The 17111-nt window shown below is 42.3% G+C and overlaps 1 protein-coding gene across 1 annotated transcript in view; it reads left to right on the top strand.

The window, feature by feature from the left end:
• The window catches only part of grin2da (glutamate receptor, ionotropic, N-methyl D-aspartate 2D, a), a 196537-nt gene that overhangs the window by 64885 nt on the left and 114541 nt on the right, over window positions 1–17111 (top strand). Inside the window, exons 2-4 of the mRNA XM_020615463.1 lie at window positions 5535–6151; window positions 8357–8494; window positions 13796–14062. Of these exons, the coding sequence (XP_020471119.1) occupies window positions 5693–6151; window positions 8357–8494; window positions 13796–14062 (864 nt within the window). The 5' untranslated portion in view covers window positions 5535–5692. The remainder of the gene's footprint in view (window positions 1–5534; window positions 6152–8356; window positions 8495–13795; window positions 14063–17111) is intronic.

Raw genomic sequence — 17111 nt, forward strand, 5'->3', positions numbered from 1 at the left:
GGCTTTGTGGGTATCCGACTCATTCTTTCTTGTCATGCCTTGTTTTCTTCTCCCTCACTTGACTTGTCTTTGCTGCTGAGAGACTGTTGATGGGGCCATGATTTCCCTTAACCCTCACAATCACACTACGTCCATGCATGCTCACATATAAACTCCATGCATCATATTCGGGATCAGTAAAGAAACAAGCATGCATATGTGCACTTGTAAAACTTTGTATGAAAGTAGCTATTATGTTTGTTCAGTGGATTTAAAGCATTTAAATGTATGTGGTTTGACAGCTTCTACAAAGGGCTTGCAATTTGCTTTCACAGTTGCAGTTCCCCCTGTGTCTCAGACAAGAGAATACTCATTGATTATCAATCACACGTTGGCAGCCTTCGCACAAGCACAGAGAAAAATCCATCTCCCCATCACCTCAACGTGCTAAATTCAGAATGCGCTGCAGCACCTACCCCATGAGCGGTTGTTTCTTGTTCTCGTCCCTGTGGAAGGTGTTGGTGTAGGATGCATTTTGTTTTTCCAACAGCAGCTTATTTCACGTACGGGTTTTGCCACAGCTGTTCATTTCAGGTGTTCTGTGCTGGTTTGGATTAAGGCCCCTTATCCAGTCTTACGAATGCTGAACTCCACCTAAATGCTGAACAACTCCACCTCACCTTTAAAGTGACTGCAGTTGAAGGTTTTCCTCATCAAACTATTTGATGCCGTTCACTCCAGCGATAAGGTCCGTCACATCACGTATTTGAATGGAACTGCAGACAGATCCGTTTGTGGCTCTGAAACAATTTGCGCAAATCTTTTTAATCATGTTCAAGCTTAGTGAACTGTTGAACAAATATCTTGACAGTGCCAGAGAGTCGAGAGCCTGTTGGCTGTGTTGCACCATTCACTTCTCTCTATCCCTGCTCTGCTGGAATATGCAGTAAAAACCTTTTCTCATGAGACATGTGGTTTGCAGAGGGTTATGAGGCCAGAGTCGGCTCAACAAACATGTTGTGGCATTATACTGTCAATGATTAAGAAACTTTGCCTGGTAATTGATGGGTAGTAAACCAGCTTGCAGGTCAGTGTATATATTTCTGGATGGTTAGAATGTTAACTAACCTACCCTGTGAGTAGCCACTGTATCACCATGTCAAGCTTATTTTGCTAAAATCAGAAAACTAGGCCACTTTTTGCTAGAACCAGACTTGGGCTGTATGTGTTGCAGAATTTATTTGCTTTCTGAAGTTGCCTTTAATCTGGTGCTTTTCAATGTTACTGGCGGAGTCTGCCTTTCACACACATGATTAAAACTGAAAACACACAAGATTCAGAGGAAATGATGCATCTACTGTATGTGCTGGACCTGCGCTGGGTATTTAAAAGTGAAATCATAGCCGTTGTTGACAGTCTTGTTTTTTTTTTTGTTTTTTTTTCCCCTAGTAAAGTGTGAATTTGATTGTAGATAAAGTTGTTGATTTTCTAGAAGTGCGTTTGCTGTCCCTTGTTGTCGGTACACATGTTATTTTGAACTGAACTCTGGGACCTGCAGTATTGTATTACCCTGAGTAACCACAGGCATCGGCAAATCTGAAAGCCATGACTAACAGTGAATGTTTATGCTACAAACAGGCCATTCACATCTGGAACATTTGCACAATTTGTGGACTCAATTCTAAAATTTTTCTTTCCCCTGCGAAGTATTTTATTAAATAATGGTGTCTGGCAAGTGAAAGGCTCTAATTTGTGTACAGCTTGTCTTTGAAGTCAACATTTAAATAGTGTGTGTATCTGATTATTTTCACAGCTCACACCCCGTCACATTAGAGTAGCCCACCGCAGGGATGAGGCTGTGCAAATCAACATCTCTGCTACACAGACAAGCTGCTGGGGGGGGGCTCTTTTCATTAGTTGCTGCTTTTCTCTCCACACACACACACACACACACACACACAAACACGTTGCGGCACACGTTAGCTTTAATCGATACAGAGAACATAATCCTGCCGTCTGAAAAGATAAGACCACATAAAACAAGATGAGATTTTAATGATGCTGATGAGAAAGTGGGTCACTGCCACTGCAAAGAGCAAGATTTTGAGGAAAATATGAATACACTGACGACTGGAGAAAAAAAAGGCAAGGATCCCTTACCATTCATCAAACTATCAACCGAAAATAGTGTTATTTACAGAGAAAATCATTAATTTTGGAACATGCTAGCTTAATGCACAGGACAACTTTATAAAAAGCCTAAAAGACAAGTAGTCTGAGCACAGGAGAGCGTGCTGCATCCATGATTTGTCTCTTCACTTCTACCCCTTTCAACACCAAGCAAGCAAACATTTTGACTGTTTCTAGACGGTCTCGGTTGCAGTGTTTACCATTTCCTCTAAATGGACATTCAACCAGTGAAGGCTGAGCCCGTGCCAGTACCTTGCCGGCCGTCTGGCTCTGCTGTTTGGCAGCCTACAGCCCTCAGACTGCTTCATGTTCTCTGCGTGGCCAAGGCTGATAAGTGTCAACAGCTTGAGCCTGCACAGCCAAGGCCAACAACATGACTAATAGCTGGTATTAAAGCTGTAGCATAGCAGGTATGAGTCACATGCAGGTTCTCTGCACCCTTCAGCCTTCATTACATTTTCATTGTGGATGACTCGTGATTCTGAGCGCACAGCTTCCATTTGTTTTATAGTCTTTAGTTTATTTTAACTTTAAAATCCTCAATTTTATCACAGCACCCCCAAACCGTTTCACAGGTCAAGTTGAATGTTACCATACCTCTATTGTAGCAGTTCAGGGAAACAAAAAGTTGTGTTAACCAGCATCACTGGCGCAACTGGTTAGCTTCTGAGAGAAGGAATAAACATGATTTCAGTCAAATCTTTTTTCATGCCCATCTCCAAGTCAGAAGTAACATCAATAAAACATCTGGGCTGCTGTTTTAGAACTAAGTGCATGGAAATAAACATCTGGGTCAACTTGACCTGACTGGGTGATCTGGTGATCATCAGCTGCAATGGCTTCCCCACAATGCTGTTTGGCAAGTTAACTGATGCCACACTAACCAGCCAGGAATTTATCAACAGTCACCTAGTAGAAAATGTTCAGATTTAGTGGCACTATGATGAAATCATGGGAGTGTCACTGTATGTGTAATAAAAGCTTCAACAACTTCCAGCCATACACAACTGAACCAAGATTTCAGATCCCCAGAACTTGACTTGTCAGAGGCTCCTTGATTTCTAATCTTATTTTTGACAACTAAGTGGCTATAATATAAAAAAAAGATCAGCGCATCCACTCTTCTGGGAACCTGCCTGCAGGGATTAGTACTGCTGCTTCACATTACTGGCTGTAACATACTGCATATAATCTATTCATTTAGCTCAGGCTCTGAAGTACATTGACATAAGAGTGTTTAGGTGCTTCGTCAACATATAAACAATAGGATAAGGATAATCACCTTTATTGGCCAAGTATGTTAAATAAGGAATTTGTTTCCAGTACAGAACCATCTGCGGCACCAACTCAACCAATGGCTCTAACCATTGGGGTCAACTTGGGGGTTCATTGTCTTGCCCAAGGATACTTCAACACATGGACTGCAGGCACCGAGATTCGAACCTCTGACACTCTGGTTGGGAAACGACTGCTCTAACCACTGAACCACAGTCACCCCCAAGGAAATTTGAACATACTCTGAATCACAACTCCCTAACAGGAATCCTGTGAGTCAAAAGACAGAGCCAGAAAGCAGCTGTGAGGTGATGGGTTGCTGAAATTTGTTCACTGCGATTTTGCTTTTTGTGCATTTTAAGCTTGGGCAGACTGTGTGAGCTTGCAATGTCAAATTGTGAACAAATTACTTTGGCAGGAACCATAAAGAAGATTCAAATGCACTCTTTTTTTTGTCTCCCTGATCACACAAATACTCTCACACCATCGCCATCCTTACAGCCTCTCCTCACTTTCCTTTCACTCTCATACATATGCAGGTCTCATTATGTTCTCTTTTGCACTACCTTATAAATGTACACTGCATCTCCCACTGCAGCTGAATCTATCCTCTTAATCCTCTCTCCCTTACTCCTCGCCTCACTTCAGCTTCTACAGTACTTTCTCACCTGCAGGTGTGTGTCTGCTTTTGTATTCTGCTTGTACTCACTACTTCATGGACCTGTTCTTGTCTGTTTCTCTGGGCCATGCTGGCATGCTGTGACTCAGACATTGGTCTCTTTTGAACTGTGGAAAAAAATTAACACTATTGTGAACTTTTTATCTCTGAGGAAATGACTTGACCTGCAGACTGTTCTTTTTGCCTTCAGGCTGGCGTTTTCAGCCAAAACCAGCTGATTTGTCTCAGTTTGTATTGCACAGTACCTCTGGTATGCAGTAGGTGCTAATTGTTGTAGTGTTTTGTGCAGCTACTATACAAAACAAGGTTAAATATTGGAAATGTACAATGCTTTCAGATTTTTTTAATCTGACGGTGAAAAAAACAGAGGTTCAAGTTTAAAATATGTGAGACAAGGTGTTATTGTCATGTCCTAACAGAATTATTAGCTTGTCCATCAGGCTAACATCACCTCACCCAGGTACAGCGTATCGTTTCTTTCACACTATCACAATATAAGAACCTACATTTAGCTGGTTTTTAACAATGCTAGCATTTGACATTGGGAATAACAGCAATATTTTATCACTTATCTCCTTGAGTCATAAGTAATAAAAATGTTTTTAAAGTTCTTAGGGTTACAAAGACCTTTAGCAGGAGTGACTGGACTGGCCCCTGACATGAGCTCTGCTGTTGGGCTCTCGGTGCCGCTGGGTTACACAAGTCATGCTCCTACAGACACAAACTGCAGCTTAGAATTGTAATTTTCAGTTAAAACTTTGGAAAATGTTGCTGAAGATACAAAACAGAAACATATGAAGAAAGTCACTTTCGGTTTTCCCGTTTAGGGGTCGCCAATGCGAATCGTCACACTGACGACTCGCATGTTGACATTTGGCACGTGTTTTACACCGGATGCCCTTCCTGATGTAACCCTGATTTGAACCCGGGGCTTATGCCATGGTTTAATTCTGTAACATGCAGTATGTTAGGTTGGAGCTGGAATAAAAGACCACGATGCTTAGAGGAAAAACTTGAAAACAATGAATTTATAGTATTAATCCCCAAGAGCCTTATTTTGGTTTAGGCCACCTGTTTGGTGATAAAGAGGAGCCTGGACTCTGTCTTCATCTGCTAACTTTCATTATTGTCCAGTTTAATCCTAAATGTCAGCTGGTTTTCATTGTTAGGGATTTAAACAGAGAAGGTACAGCTTCTGCTCAGCCGAAACCCTCCTCCTCTTTGCTGCCTTTCACATGTCTGAGGAGAAGCAATAAATATATGGACGAGTAGGTGTAATGTGTGTCATTTACTTATTTTTGCTCGTCCCACTTCACACTTAGATGTGTGCATGTGACTAAGAACGATAGTGACTGTTTAAAACAGAAGAGGTAGGACAGCACTGTGACGGTTTGTTCTGTCTCCCCCTCAGGGTCTCATCGCCTCATCAGGTGAAGCACAGTGAGCCTCCGACCCTGCCCGCCCTCCTCCCCACGCAGACGTCACCCACCAGCCCCACATCCCTAAGCCCCACCTGGCTTCACCTGCCAAACCCCATCCGACAGCTGCCATTGGTCCTGTCTTTACCCCATGGTGGCCCCAAGGCCCGTCCTCTCACTGCTATTGGCTGTCCTGGCCTGCACGGGGCCAGCGCGCCCCTCGCCCCCCTTGCTGCTCCGGCCCCGGGAGAGAGAGAGGGACTCGGGTGGCATCAACATTGCCGTAGTCCACTCGGGCTCCTCCCTGCTCCCGGAGACGGCGGTGGTGGGAGGCGCGGGGGTCGGTGATCCTGGGCCAGGGCTGGGGCCCGGTCTGGGAAACGGTCCAGGAGGAGGAGGAAGGGGAGTAACGGATACAGCTTCACTGGCAGAAGGACCTGTGATGGCCGCATTTTCCTCCTCATCATCCTTGTCACTGGCAGCGCTCGTGGGGGAGACTGTGATGACCCCATCGGGTCAAGCCAACGTCATCTACCTGACTGTGAATGAGAGCAGCCCAGGCAGCCTGCTGCTGCAGCTATGTGAGCTGCTGGCCACCACACCACTACAGGTACATTACTTTACCCACATAATGCTCCCTGCCAGACAGTACTTTCAAGAATAGGATACAATCTGAGGTAGTTTCACAAATGTTCCGATTCAATGAAACGTTTCACAAGCGCTGTGTCAATTTGATGCCCATAACACACACTGCTAAAAAAAGAGAAATAGTCAAGGAACAATAGCTGGGATGTGTCAAACTGGCAGAGCAAACGTGATGAAATGGCTGCTTTTCTCAACAACTGACACAGAGCAGTAGTGGGAAACAGTACAGAGGTGTGTCCTGAGTGATCCTTGTCAGCTGGAGATAGAAATCACTGTGCTAAATCGGATCACCTAAATCAGCTCAGATTCATTGTCACTAACTATGTTGATCATTAACTTTCCTCCTAAACTAAGACACTTTTATATGTGGACACATCACCATTTAAAGGCACTGCATGACTTTCAGCGCTGATCTTCAGGTCAGTGGCGTGATCATTCTGCTGCTGGTTCGGGCCGGCATGTTTGGTATAAAACTAGCCTACAGTATACAAGCACTGCACTTAAGGTTTGTAACCTAGCAGCTCTGCAGCCTGTTATTAATGATGTTTTTATGGCTTTCACAGTGGGTCAATAGGCCTTTAGCAAAGGATGTAAGGTACAGCATCTGAGCCAAAATCGGTGCGCTCAGTCACCAGCGGGTGGTGTGCCACTGCTAGAAACCTCTAAATGGTCTGTGGCAACAGTGGCTCTGTTAGGTCCGTTCACTCGAACAATTTGTCGGTGTGTAGAAATGAACAAGAATGTTTAGGGAAGCTCTGTGAAAAGCTCCATACCTCTGTATGAGGACCTCGGTGTCCCCAAACAGAGATGAATGTTGCATTTAGAGGTCCTTTTCCTCCACAATCCCCCAAAACGTTCAAATGCCAGCTATCATCTAACACCATCTCTCAAACACAGCATTTCCAGGTGTTCTGTAATCTTAGATTTGCCATCTGGAAGATGTGATGGAGGAACCAGTGTTGGCCAAAAATTTAGAGACAAAAATGACAGGAACCCTTCTAGTGGAGAAACATGCACATCGACTCCGTCAGACATGTTGTTGCTGCCATGGTTTGTTAACTTGCTGTGCTTTACAAAAATTACAAACTGTCACTTCATTCATTTGTTCATCTTTTCACTCCTCTGTTCATAGTATGACACAGATGATGATAGAGGTAATAAAGAATTTAGGAATTTACAATATGCACATGTGCTCAGTTTGTCTGTTCTCCTGTCGGATCAGCAGAAGGGTCTTATTAAAAACGTCTTAGATCAAAGATGATATTAACACTTTTACACTTGCTATCTTATTTCCGGGTCCTGTCTGTAGCCTATTTTCATATCAAGTGCTTCCCTGTGAGAATTGAACTGTCAGCTATACTTAGCCTCAATTTGTTTCCCTGTATCTCTACAAGAAAACAAGCATCAAGTCATCAAACCGGCCTCAAATCACTGCCGCTCCTGCTTGTGTCATTGCATAAAGTAATGGCGATTGCCAGAACTTCAGGCATTTATCCTGAATTCATTAATGCGCCTGACAGTTCTTTCTTGAAAGCTAATCATGACAAAACCCTGGTTACCAGAAACCCCATCAAGCAACAGAGATTTGTTTACAGCAGTAGTTCAGTATGTATGCCATAGCCACACCTGTCAGGCCTGTGGGAGCTGAGCTGGCCCGTAAGCCGAGAGCTTATCTGTTGTTTCAGTGGTGTGAAGCAGCTTTTAAGTCGTAAAGGTACAACACTGTCAGGATGCCGGTCCGCTGAAGGGACTTCACTTTGATTTTTATCTCTGTCAACATTGACTGTTAAGCAGAACAACAGAGTAGCTCCATTTTTAAAAGCCTCTAACAGTTGTTTTATTACTTCATTAAAACTCTTTGAAAAGATGCAGTTCCTTCAGCGGTCGAGATACTTGTTAGCTGTTGAAGAAACTAAAGTCCTCCTAGATTATGAGCTGTTATCTCAATGAACAGCATGTGAAGGATTTTGTCATACTAATGTGTTTTGCTCACTTGTACAGTTCTTAATTAATTCCCAGGGTTTGGTGCATAAGAGTAAAAGAAACGGCAGCTTACTGTAAATGAATCCAAGTCTAATGAGAAGCTTATGAAATGGCATCTTAATGATGCTGATGTAATGCCTTTTGTCTCATGTGCTGTTTCTTTGTGTTAACTTCATTTTTCTTCCAGGGTTTGGTGTTTGAGGAGGAGAGACCGCCGCCACCGAACCGTGCCCCTCTGGCCCCCATGCTGGAGTTTGTCTCCGCCCAGACGGGGGTTCCTGTGGTCGCTGTAGGTGGAGGGGCCAGTCTGGGACGAGAGCCACAGGTAAATATGGAGTGCTTAATGTTGCATCAGTGACCCTTAATTTCATTTGGACTAAAGCAAAACGGTCTGTGAGAAGATAAAATGCAGACTGAGTGACTGAGGAATTAGCTCTTGACTTCTACAAGCCTCTGTGATTTCTGGGTTGTCTGGTTTTAAATTCAGATCAGAAATATAGTTTCAGTGGTAAGACCAGAAAGCCACAGAGTCAGGTGAGTTTTTCACTGAGTAATATTACGCAAAGCCATTTGATTCCTTGGTAATACAGTAGTACAAGTCAGAGCTGTGTTGACATCAACATGGGACCTTTAAATAAACAGTGAAAAGTTACTCTAGAAATAGTTTTGCCTCATGTCTTTTCACCACATTAGGTTTTCATCATGGCAGCAGAGCTGGCACAGGCTAGCAAGTCTCTTTCTCCAGTGTTACTGTGCTTCTTCAGAATGCTTATTGCAGGTGTCTGTGAGTAAAGGCCAATTTATGCTTCTGCCTCTAATCTGTGCCGTGTGTATCCTTGTACCTGATGTTGTAGCCTGATGTGCGCCAGAAATGTAACTGCATGTCGTAGCGACCCAGAATGCATCACATTTCCTAGCGGCTGGACAAGCCACCTCGTTCTGCCTCAGTGTGTTCAGTGGTCATACAGATCATCCCCGCCGACGTCCTCTCTCATCTGCATTGCAGTCATTTCAGAAGAAGTGATTGCTGTTCAACATCTACGTTTCAACTCCGACACGACCCACTTAGTTTCAGTTGTCACAGTTTAAGTGGTGAGGAAAAACAACACAGTGGCATAGAAAACACTGTCAACTAGCATTTTGGCATTTTGCCACTTTGACCTCATCACTTAGCAAAAATAAAAGCGAGTTGAACTTTTTGCTGCAGTTGCTGTGATCCTGTCGCTCTGTGAAGCCCATCAGCATCAGACCTGATTGCTGATCCTTCAGCTGGAAAGAGGTGCATTATTCATAGCGTTCAGTGTGTTCTAAATGGATTATTAGGTGGTGATCTTTGATCCAGAACCAAAATTCACAATTCATCTCAACTAGTGTTTTAAATGCATGTGCCAGCTCAAATGACTAATTTGTATGTGGCAAAATATAATGTGACAGACATCAGTGATAAGTAGATCCAGCTAACAAAGCAGTTCAACATGACAGGTATGATATTTAATAAGAGGGCCAATTTGCTGTAAGTGGATCTTCTTGAATTGTAATGTGGTTACAGTAATTTTTCATGACTGCACCTTCAGCCACAGGAACAGATGATGTACCGGGCTCAGCTTGGCACTGAACTGTCGGTAAAGTCACCTTCTCTTTGTGCTTTTTATTTGGCCTGATGCTTATTTTCAATAAGGTAAAATACACAGCTTTATTTATCCTTAAGCTTTGGGTTCCACAGTCACAGAGGATGAGCGTCTCTTGGGACTAAACACATACAGTGAAGCGTGAGACTACTGGTATTTAGTGCCAGTTATCTAATTGCCAACTTGGCTAGCAAAATGAATATATAGCATTCAGTATTTGTCTTTCACTCAGTCATGAAGCAGTTATGTCCTAATGGACCCATTTGAAAAGCTACAGGCTAGTTTGATTTCAGAAAGTGTTTAGAATACCCTGCTAGTAGAGTTTAGCTTGTCGTTTGCCTTTGCCACTGTGACTGAGTCAGATGTTACTTAGCTAGCAAAGCGTTGGTTCTTTGACCCTGTCCACTGAGGTTTAACACAACAAATGGGCATTTTTGCATCTGCTCTTGATAAATATGTGTGAAACCAAACTCTAATCGGTTCTTAATTGGCTTTGGGACACGAGTCATGCATGTTTCCAGACACGCCCCAAGAATCAGTCAACAGTTCTAAAACTGTGACTTGGGACACGACGTCAGTCATTCACTGTTTCTGGTGAGTGCATACACAACAAGGGAGAGAGTATTTTATTTTGGCTCCAGCTTCCATGGGGACACTAAAATGTTGTTTCATGCACTACCGCTGCTGACTCTCAGCTGGGTTAGGAAGAGCAGACAAGCTTCCATCATAACTCAGGCTGATGCTGCTTTGATATTTGACCTACTTCAGTGCAGCGTAACCTGAGGTGAGTCTTATCGACATGGGGAAGCAGGTGATATTCCCTGAGGTTTCTTCCTTGATCATCTACATGTGCAGAGTCTGGGTGATTAATCTAAACACCCGCTCACTTTGTTTTATCTTGAGAAATAGCTAAATAATTAAACAGTAAAGTTGGGGTCTGTAACTTTGAGTGGATTTGGGTAGAGAATTTGTACAACTACAACATCCAGGTCCCTCCTCCTGCAGCCGGGAAAGCCAGTTAATGAGCTTTTTATTTAAATTTCTTTTGTGATCAACGGTTGTTTTTCAAAGAAACAGGGTGGGATGGGGAGGTACAGACATGTCATTGCCACAGTAAAATAACAACTGAAAGAACAGCAATAGCAGTCGGTACTACCACAGCAGTGGCAGGTGTTCATACACTGTATATTATTCAGCAATTAGTCCTCAGTCATTGTTCTTTGTCACAGAAGTGATATTTAACAAGACGTTTCCAGGCATCAGCTGTTGTTCGGGCCTTGTTGAGCTGTGCAGTAGTAAGTTCAAGGTTAATGAAGTTGATAAGGCTGTGAATCCAAAATGACTTCAGGCATAGAGCAGGTACGAACCGATGTTTGAGGATTGTTTGTTTTGTTTTTAATCTCCTTTAGTTGGACATTAGAATTCATTAGAGTTACTATGGAGACAGAAGCCTAGGTCACAAGAAATGGAAACAGTGCTGACATGAAACCAAAAGGATAATATAAGCAGGCAATCCCAAAACACATGGAGAAAGGTTCCAGGTGCAGACTTGTTGCATATATGACAAATATGTAGGTTGGGATTTCATCTGGAACCTCTTATAGGATGATATGTGTGCCCTGTGGATGGCTTTAAAATGGATCAGTCTGTGTGCCTTTTATTTAGATTTCTCATGTTTGGAGTCTGTTTAGAGTTGTTGTCTTTCTTATCCAGCCCACTGGCTGATGTTTTGGTTCAGAGAATCATAGAAAAGGATCATTACCTCTCAGAACTGAATGTTTGCCAACAGGAGAGGCTCAACCCGGGGCTTGAAAACAGATAACCTCTTTACATACAGTATTTGAAAATCAAATTTAAACCGAAGTCAGGCAGCAGTAATTACCTGTCCAGTAGAAATATGGCCAACTCGCCATCACTTTTAGATCCTGGGAAGTCCCGTATTTTTCCTGGGAAAATAAAAGCGGCCTCAAATAGCTTCTCCTGAGGCTAAACGCTGAATTGTTTTCCAAAGCAAGTCAGGTGGTGTGGTGGGGTTGAGTGGGGCGTGTGCATGAGATGACTGACAGTGGGTTTCGCCACGACCTGGCTCTGTTTGGTATTTTACTGTGGATTTTTTCTAATGGATTAAGAGGCACTAGGTGGAGCCAGTTCTGCAGAGAATATCTGTCTAATCCGTTACTGCCAGGATATAATGACAGTTTCATCAGATTTGACAAAGTGTTTATAAAGGTTACAGACCCCAGCTTTAACAACACTGTTGAAAACTTGGAACAGTGTCATAAATGTGCAGAGGAATATGAGCATTGAGAAGTCCTTTTATTTCAGTATAGAATCTCACATTCCTCCCAAATCAGCGTTTTGTCATCCTGTTCCTTTGCTTAAGGTTTAAGAAACATACAGCAGAAGAAAAGCCAAAAGAGAGGAATTCTCCTTTCAGTCAGCGAGGGGCTCATCTGTCTGGATTAAAAGTGACTGGAGCTGCAGAGAGCAAGGCCATCATCGTTTCTCTCACTGACACCGAAATCCTTACTGAGGATCCAAGCACTTTTTTGACAGACAGGACGTGTTATTCCTCAGAGTGCTCCCTTCTCACCGAAGCTGAAGTCAGTCAGCCACAAGACAAAGAAAAAAGCTGAAGTGGATGAGAACAGAAAGAACCAGCTTAGGCAGCTACTGTATGGACGTACACAGTCTTACATAACTGGGAGACTTACAGTATGCAACCGGCAGCCCGGTGTCCCTGAACTGCAATACGACTATCATGATAATTCAGTAGCCTGCAATTTATGGTCAGTGCTGGTGTTCAGTGCCAGTGCAGGAAATCGTGTAGCATCAAGGCAGACTGTGAGTGTGTGTGTGTGTGTGTGACAACAATTCATTTAGAAATAAAAAAAAATGCATAAGAATATTTGGTATTTCTTAAAGCTCTGTTGTGGTGGCGCTGGTCAGAGTCAAATATATAGAACCAGTTAAAATGCAGATGTGTGGGTTGATTGCTTGCTCCTGGTGGGCGACTCCTGACAGGATCATGTGACTGATGCAAACAGACAAAGCTACCAGTAGGCTACTTTTGGCAGCCTTAGCTTGTCTGCCTGTACTATAGGGAAACATAATTGCACTAAAACTCTCCACAGCAAAGTGAAAACAAAGCTGTTGCCATGTACTGTACCTCTGCTTAGATAAACCGATGTCCAAATGATGCAAAAATGTTTAAATGTTAAAAAAATGCTTGTGAAAGAAAATGAAGACCTGTAGAAAGCAACTTCTTTTGAAAATCTGCTGTTCTGTTCATCATGATCAGTCATGTAAAGGTGCAGTTACGTCAGATTTTCAGAACTGCATTCTCTCCTGAACATAAATGACGGTTAGGTAAGTTGTTGAACGTTTCTTCTCAGTCTGCTGGGTGACAGACCCACACATCATAAAGCTTTTCCCACAACATTTTATTTGCAAGATCATGTCAAATTGCTCTGGCAAATGACATCATTTTATCAATCGATCGCTTTATTTGTCCCCAGAAGGCCAATTAGTTGTACTGCAGTGACACATGGAGCGCACAAGAAATTGTAAACACAGCAAGAAAAAAACAAAAAAGACAAGTTGCTTCACACTCTAAAATAAATAAGGTAAAATGAAGAAGAATATTAGGCTACCATTTCCTCACCGAGTTCAGTAGGGCGATGGCATAAAGACAAAGGAGTTTTTAAACTCTAATGGCTAATGAGAGTGTAGGATCTGAACAGATGGGAGGAGTTGAACTGAATGTACTCTGCTTTCTTTAAACTCTGTTATACAGAGCACAGACTCTGCTGTTGACTCAAACATTACCACCTTATTTAGTTGTGAGAAGTCTGATTCTGGACTCGGTCTGTTCAAACTGTTAATATGCAATTGTACTATTTTACATTTTGTACAAATCAGTGGGGTGTATCTCTGTATACTTGGGGCACTGTCTGCCCACCTGAGTGTTCATGTTCCGTCTCTGCATCGACTTTCAGGAGAGCGGCTCCATCTACCTCCAGTTCACCTGCTCCACCTTGCTCCAGCTCGAGGTTATCTTCGAGGTGCTTGAAGAGTACGACTGGACTGCCTTCTCTGTAGTGACCACCCGTCATCATGGCTACGAGGACTTCCTGGCCATGGTGGAGGGGATGACGGATGGGTCGTTCATTGGTTGGGAGAAGAAGAGTGTGGTGGTCCTGAACGTGACTGACGACCCCGGTGGGGCGAGAACCAGGCGGATGCTCAAAGACCATGAAGCCCAGGTGAGGCAGGGAAACGGTTTCATTCATTTCTATTTTCTGCTGAAGGTGAAAATAATTTCTCTTTTGTCAAAGACACAATACTGAGCCTGAGAAATCAGGGTTTCTAAGTCACATATCACTCATGCATGAAATGACTTGGCTCAGCACTGAATGCAGTCACTGCAAAGTCTCCATGAGCCTTAAAAAACAGATGTTAATGCAGCCAGTCTCCTAAAGTACCTGCAACTCACTGTTGCTACTGTGACCTCAGCTGCTGGCTTCACCATTAAAGTCACAGGTGGTTCACTGCTGACCATGCACGTAGAAAGAAAGAGCGATACACAACCTAAAATGCTAATTTCATAGCATCTTTAAAAGTCCGTTTTAGGCAGTCGGAAGGATTTTATTATGGGCTCACAGGATCACGATTCAGATAGGGAACATTAAAACAAAGTGCACCTGCTGGACCGTGGAAAGTCCATAAATCAAAATTCTTTGCCCACAAAACTCTTTGTGGGGCAGCAAGAGGAAGTTAACAGCAAGAATGGACAAATAAACACAAATAGAAAATTTTGTTGCATAAGACCCTGATACAATAGAAATGAATATATATATATAAATGTAATATGTCATATTGCAATAGTTTTAAAAAGTTCTGAAACATGAAAATCACTGGAAATCCGAAGAATCGGTAACCAAAAATAAAAATTCCTCAACTTTTTCCTCTGTTGCAAACAACAAAACCAATGAAAAAACATCTACAGTATATATTTGTAGCACTCTGTGGCTTTGCACCTCCAGCTACTGAATGACACAAGTTATTTCTTCAAGCAGTTTAATCAGAGGGAAGTTTTGAGGAAAGTTAGAACATCTCACCAAAACGGTTCCTCATTTAGAGCCTTATTTAGTGGAGGTTAACTGAGGACACACTATTCATTTGTACTAATGTTCTTGGGGACCACTTACACATGTGCACACAGCTGGGAGCTCTGTAGTGTTACTGCAGCATTTAATTGTTGCTACTCTGAGCTGCCCTCCTGAAATGCTGAGCGTCCAGTCCTTTGCTGAGGGACACGTCCACTGGTGCCTTTGATTTGAGGGGTTTCAGAACAAAGAACACGTCTCTAAAGAATCCCAACACTACAGGCAGAATTTCTCTTAATATAACAAATCACTGATTGTACTGATTGCATTTTGTAGTACTTGACGTATAATATAACTTCACTATGAAGAAGTCTCACACTGTGGCATCAGTAGAGTGCACACAGCCTGTTGCTGATCAAACTGTCAAGCTGGAAGATGGAATGAGAGTGATAAGGTGCAACTGTGGTGAGCTTTGTTTGGAACTTCTCTTTTGTTTTTTTTTGGGGGGGTTAGCATTTTCTCAGTGAAGAAGTCCTACAGTACCAGAAGGATAAAATAGATCTTCAGGAACTTTCCAAAATGAGGCTTAAGATCATTTTCTGAGGAAAAGGTAAAGAAGGAGTCCAGGCTGTGCAGGTGACGCGACACAAACACTGGCCTATGGTGCTAAAGACGAATGTCAAGCCCTAGCTCGATTGTCGCTGTACTTTCTTACCATCATGCACCTTCTGAATGTAAATATACCTAACTTTAAGAAGCTTGAACAGAAAAGCAATGTTGTGATTTATTTAATTTTTGTAAACTGTTGTGTCAGTGCTGCACCTTTCTTAATTTTTTTGGCATATTGAGGTATTCTGTTATAAAATTAATTCGTTTTAATTTGTTAATGTCAGTTTTACCAATCACTTAAAGGTTATTGACATCTACGCTCTCAGTGGCAAAGAAATCAATGACAGAATTTTACTTTTTGCTCACATACTTGGTTGTTTTTTTTTTGTGTGTGTGTAGTTTCAATATCCATCTGTGTCTCTGTGGTAGCACAGTGCCAGCCAACCTGTTTAGCATGTCTCACTTAAAGACTCATCACTGATATGCCTCATTATCGTTGTTTTTTTCAGTTCTTCACTGCCTTTAGATGGAGAAATCCCCAATAACTTATTTTAAGCTACATATTCTAAAACTCTGGGATCTTGTTTACCAACCTAGTGCAGCTTTAAAATGACTTCTGAAATCAGGCTGTGCGTTGGCCCATTGTTATATTTTGGAGCCTTTAATGGCCTAAAAAGGTTGGAGATGGATGGACTCTTTCTGCATCGTTGATGTTAAATGTAACAGTTCTAAAAACAAACAACCTAGTCCAGATGAAATGGACAGGGACAGCAGGATGGATGCCACCTGAGGTGACCTTAGCTCTGGTCTAACATCTGAGAGGAAGAGAGGTTTCTGGGCACCAGTGAGTTTCTCTTCCTTCTCCAACCTTCCTTTTTCTACAGCAGCAACAGCTTCTCCAGAATCGTTCAGAGATCAGCTGTCCATGGTAATGTTGAAATCTTTTGTGGATGTTGAGGTTGTTTGAAAATGTAAACTGGAAATGATTACCGACCTGATGGAGGACATAACAAGTGCTATGGATGAGAGGAAATACACGATAGGAATATTTATTGACCTAAAAAAAGCATTTGACACAATCAATCATGAGTTATTAATGGATAAGTTAGAAAAATATGGGATCAGAGGAATGGTTCTGAATTGGATTAGAAGTTATTTGACACAGAGGTGTCAATTTGTGAAGTTGGGTGAATACCAATCGAGTGAGCTGGACATTATATGTGGAGTTCCTCAGGGTTCTGTTTTGGGACCTAAATTATTTATACTATACATTAATGATATATGTAAGGTTTCTGATTTAGTGCAAGTGTTTTTTTTTTGCTGATGACACTACCATATGGGCATCGGGTGAAAACCTACAGCAACTCTCTGGACGGGTTACACAGGAACTTGAGAAGATAAAGAAATGGTGTGACAGTAATATAGTATCTCTGAATTTGGATAAAACTAAATTTATGGTATTTGGGAATCGCAGACCAGACAATGAACTTCAATTGCAAATTGGGGGAGCTAATATCAAACGAGTACATGAAATTAAATTTCTAGGTGTCATAGTTGATGACAAATTCTCCTGGAAATCTCATATCAGATATGTTCA

Source organism: Monopterus albus, unplaced genomic scaffold (genome assembly GCF_001952655.1).
Source record: "Monopterus albus unplaced genomic scaffold, M_albus_1.0 scaffold165.1, whole genome shotgun sequence".
NCBI lineage: Eukaryota > Metazoa > Chordata > Actinopteri > Synbranchiformes > Synbranchidae > Monopterus > Monopterus albus.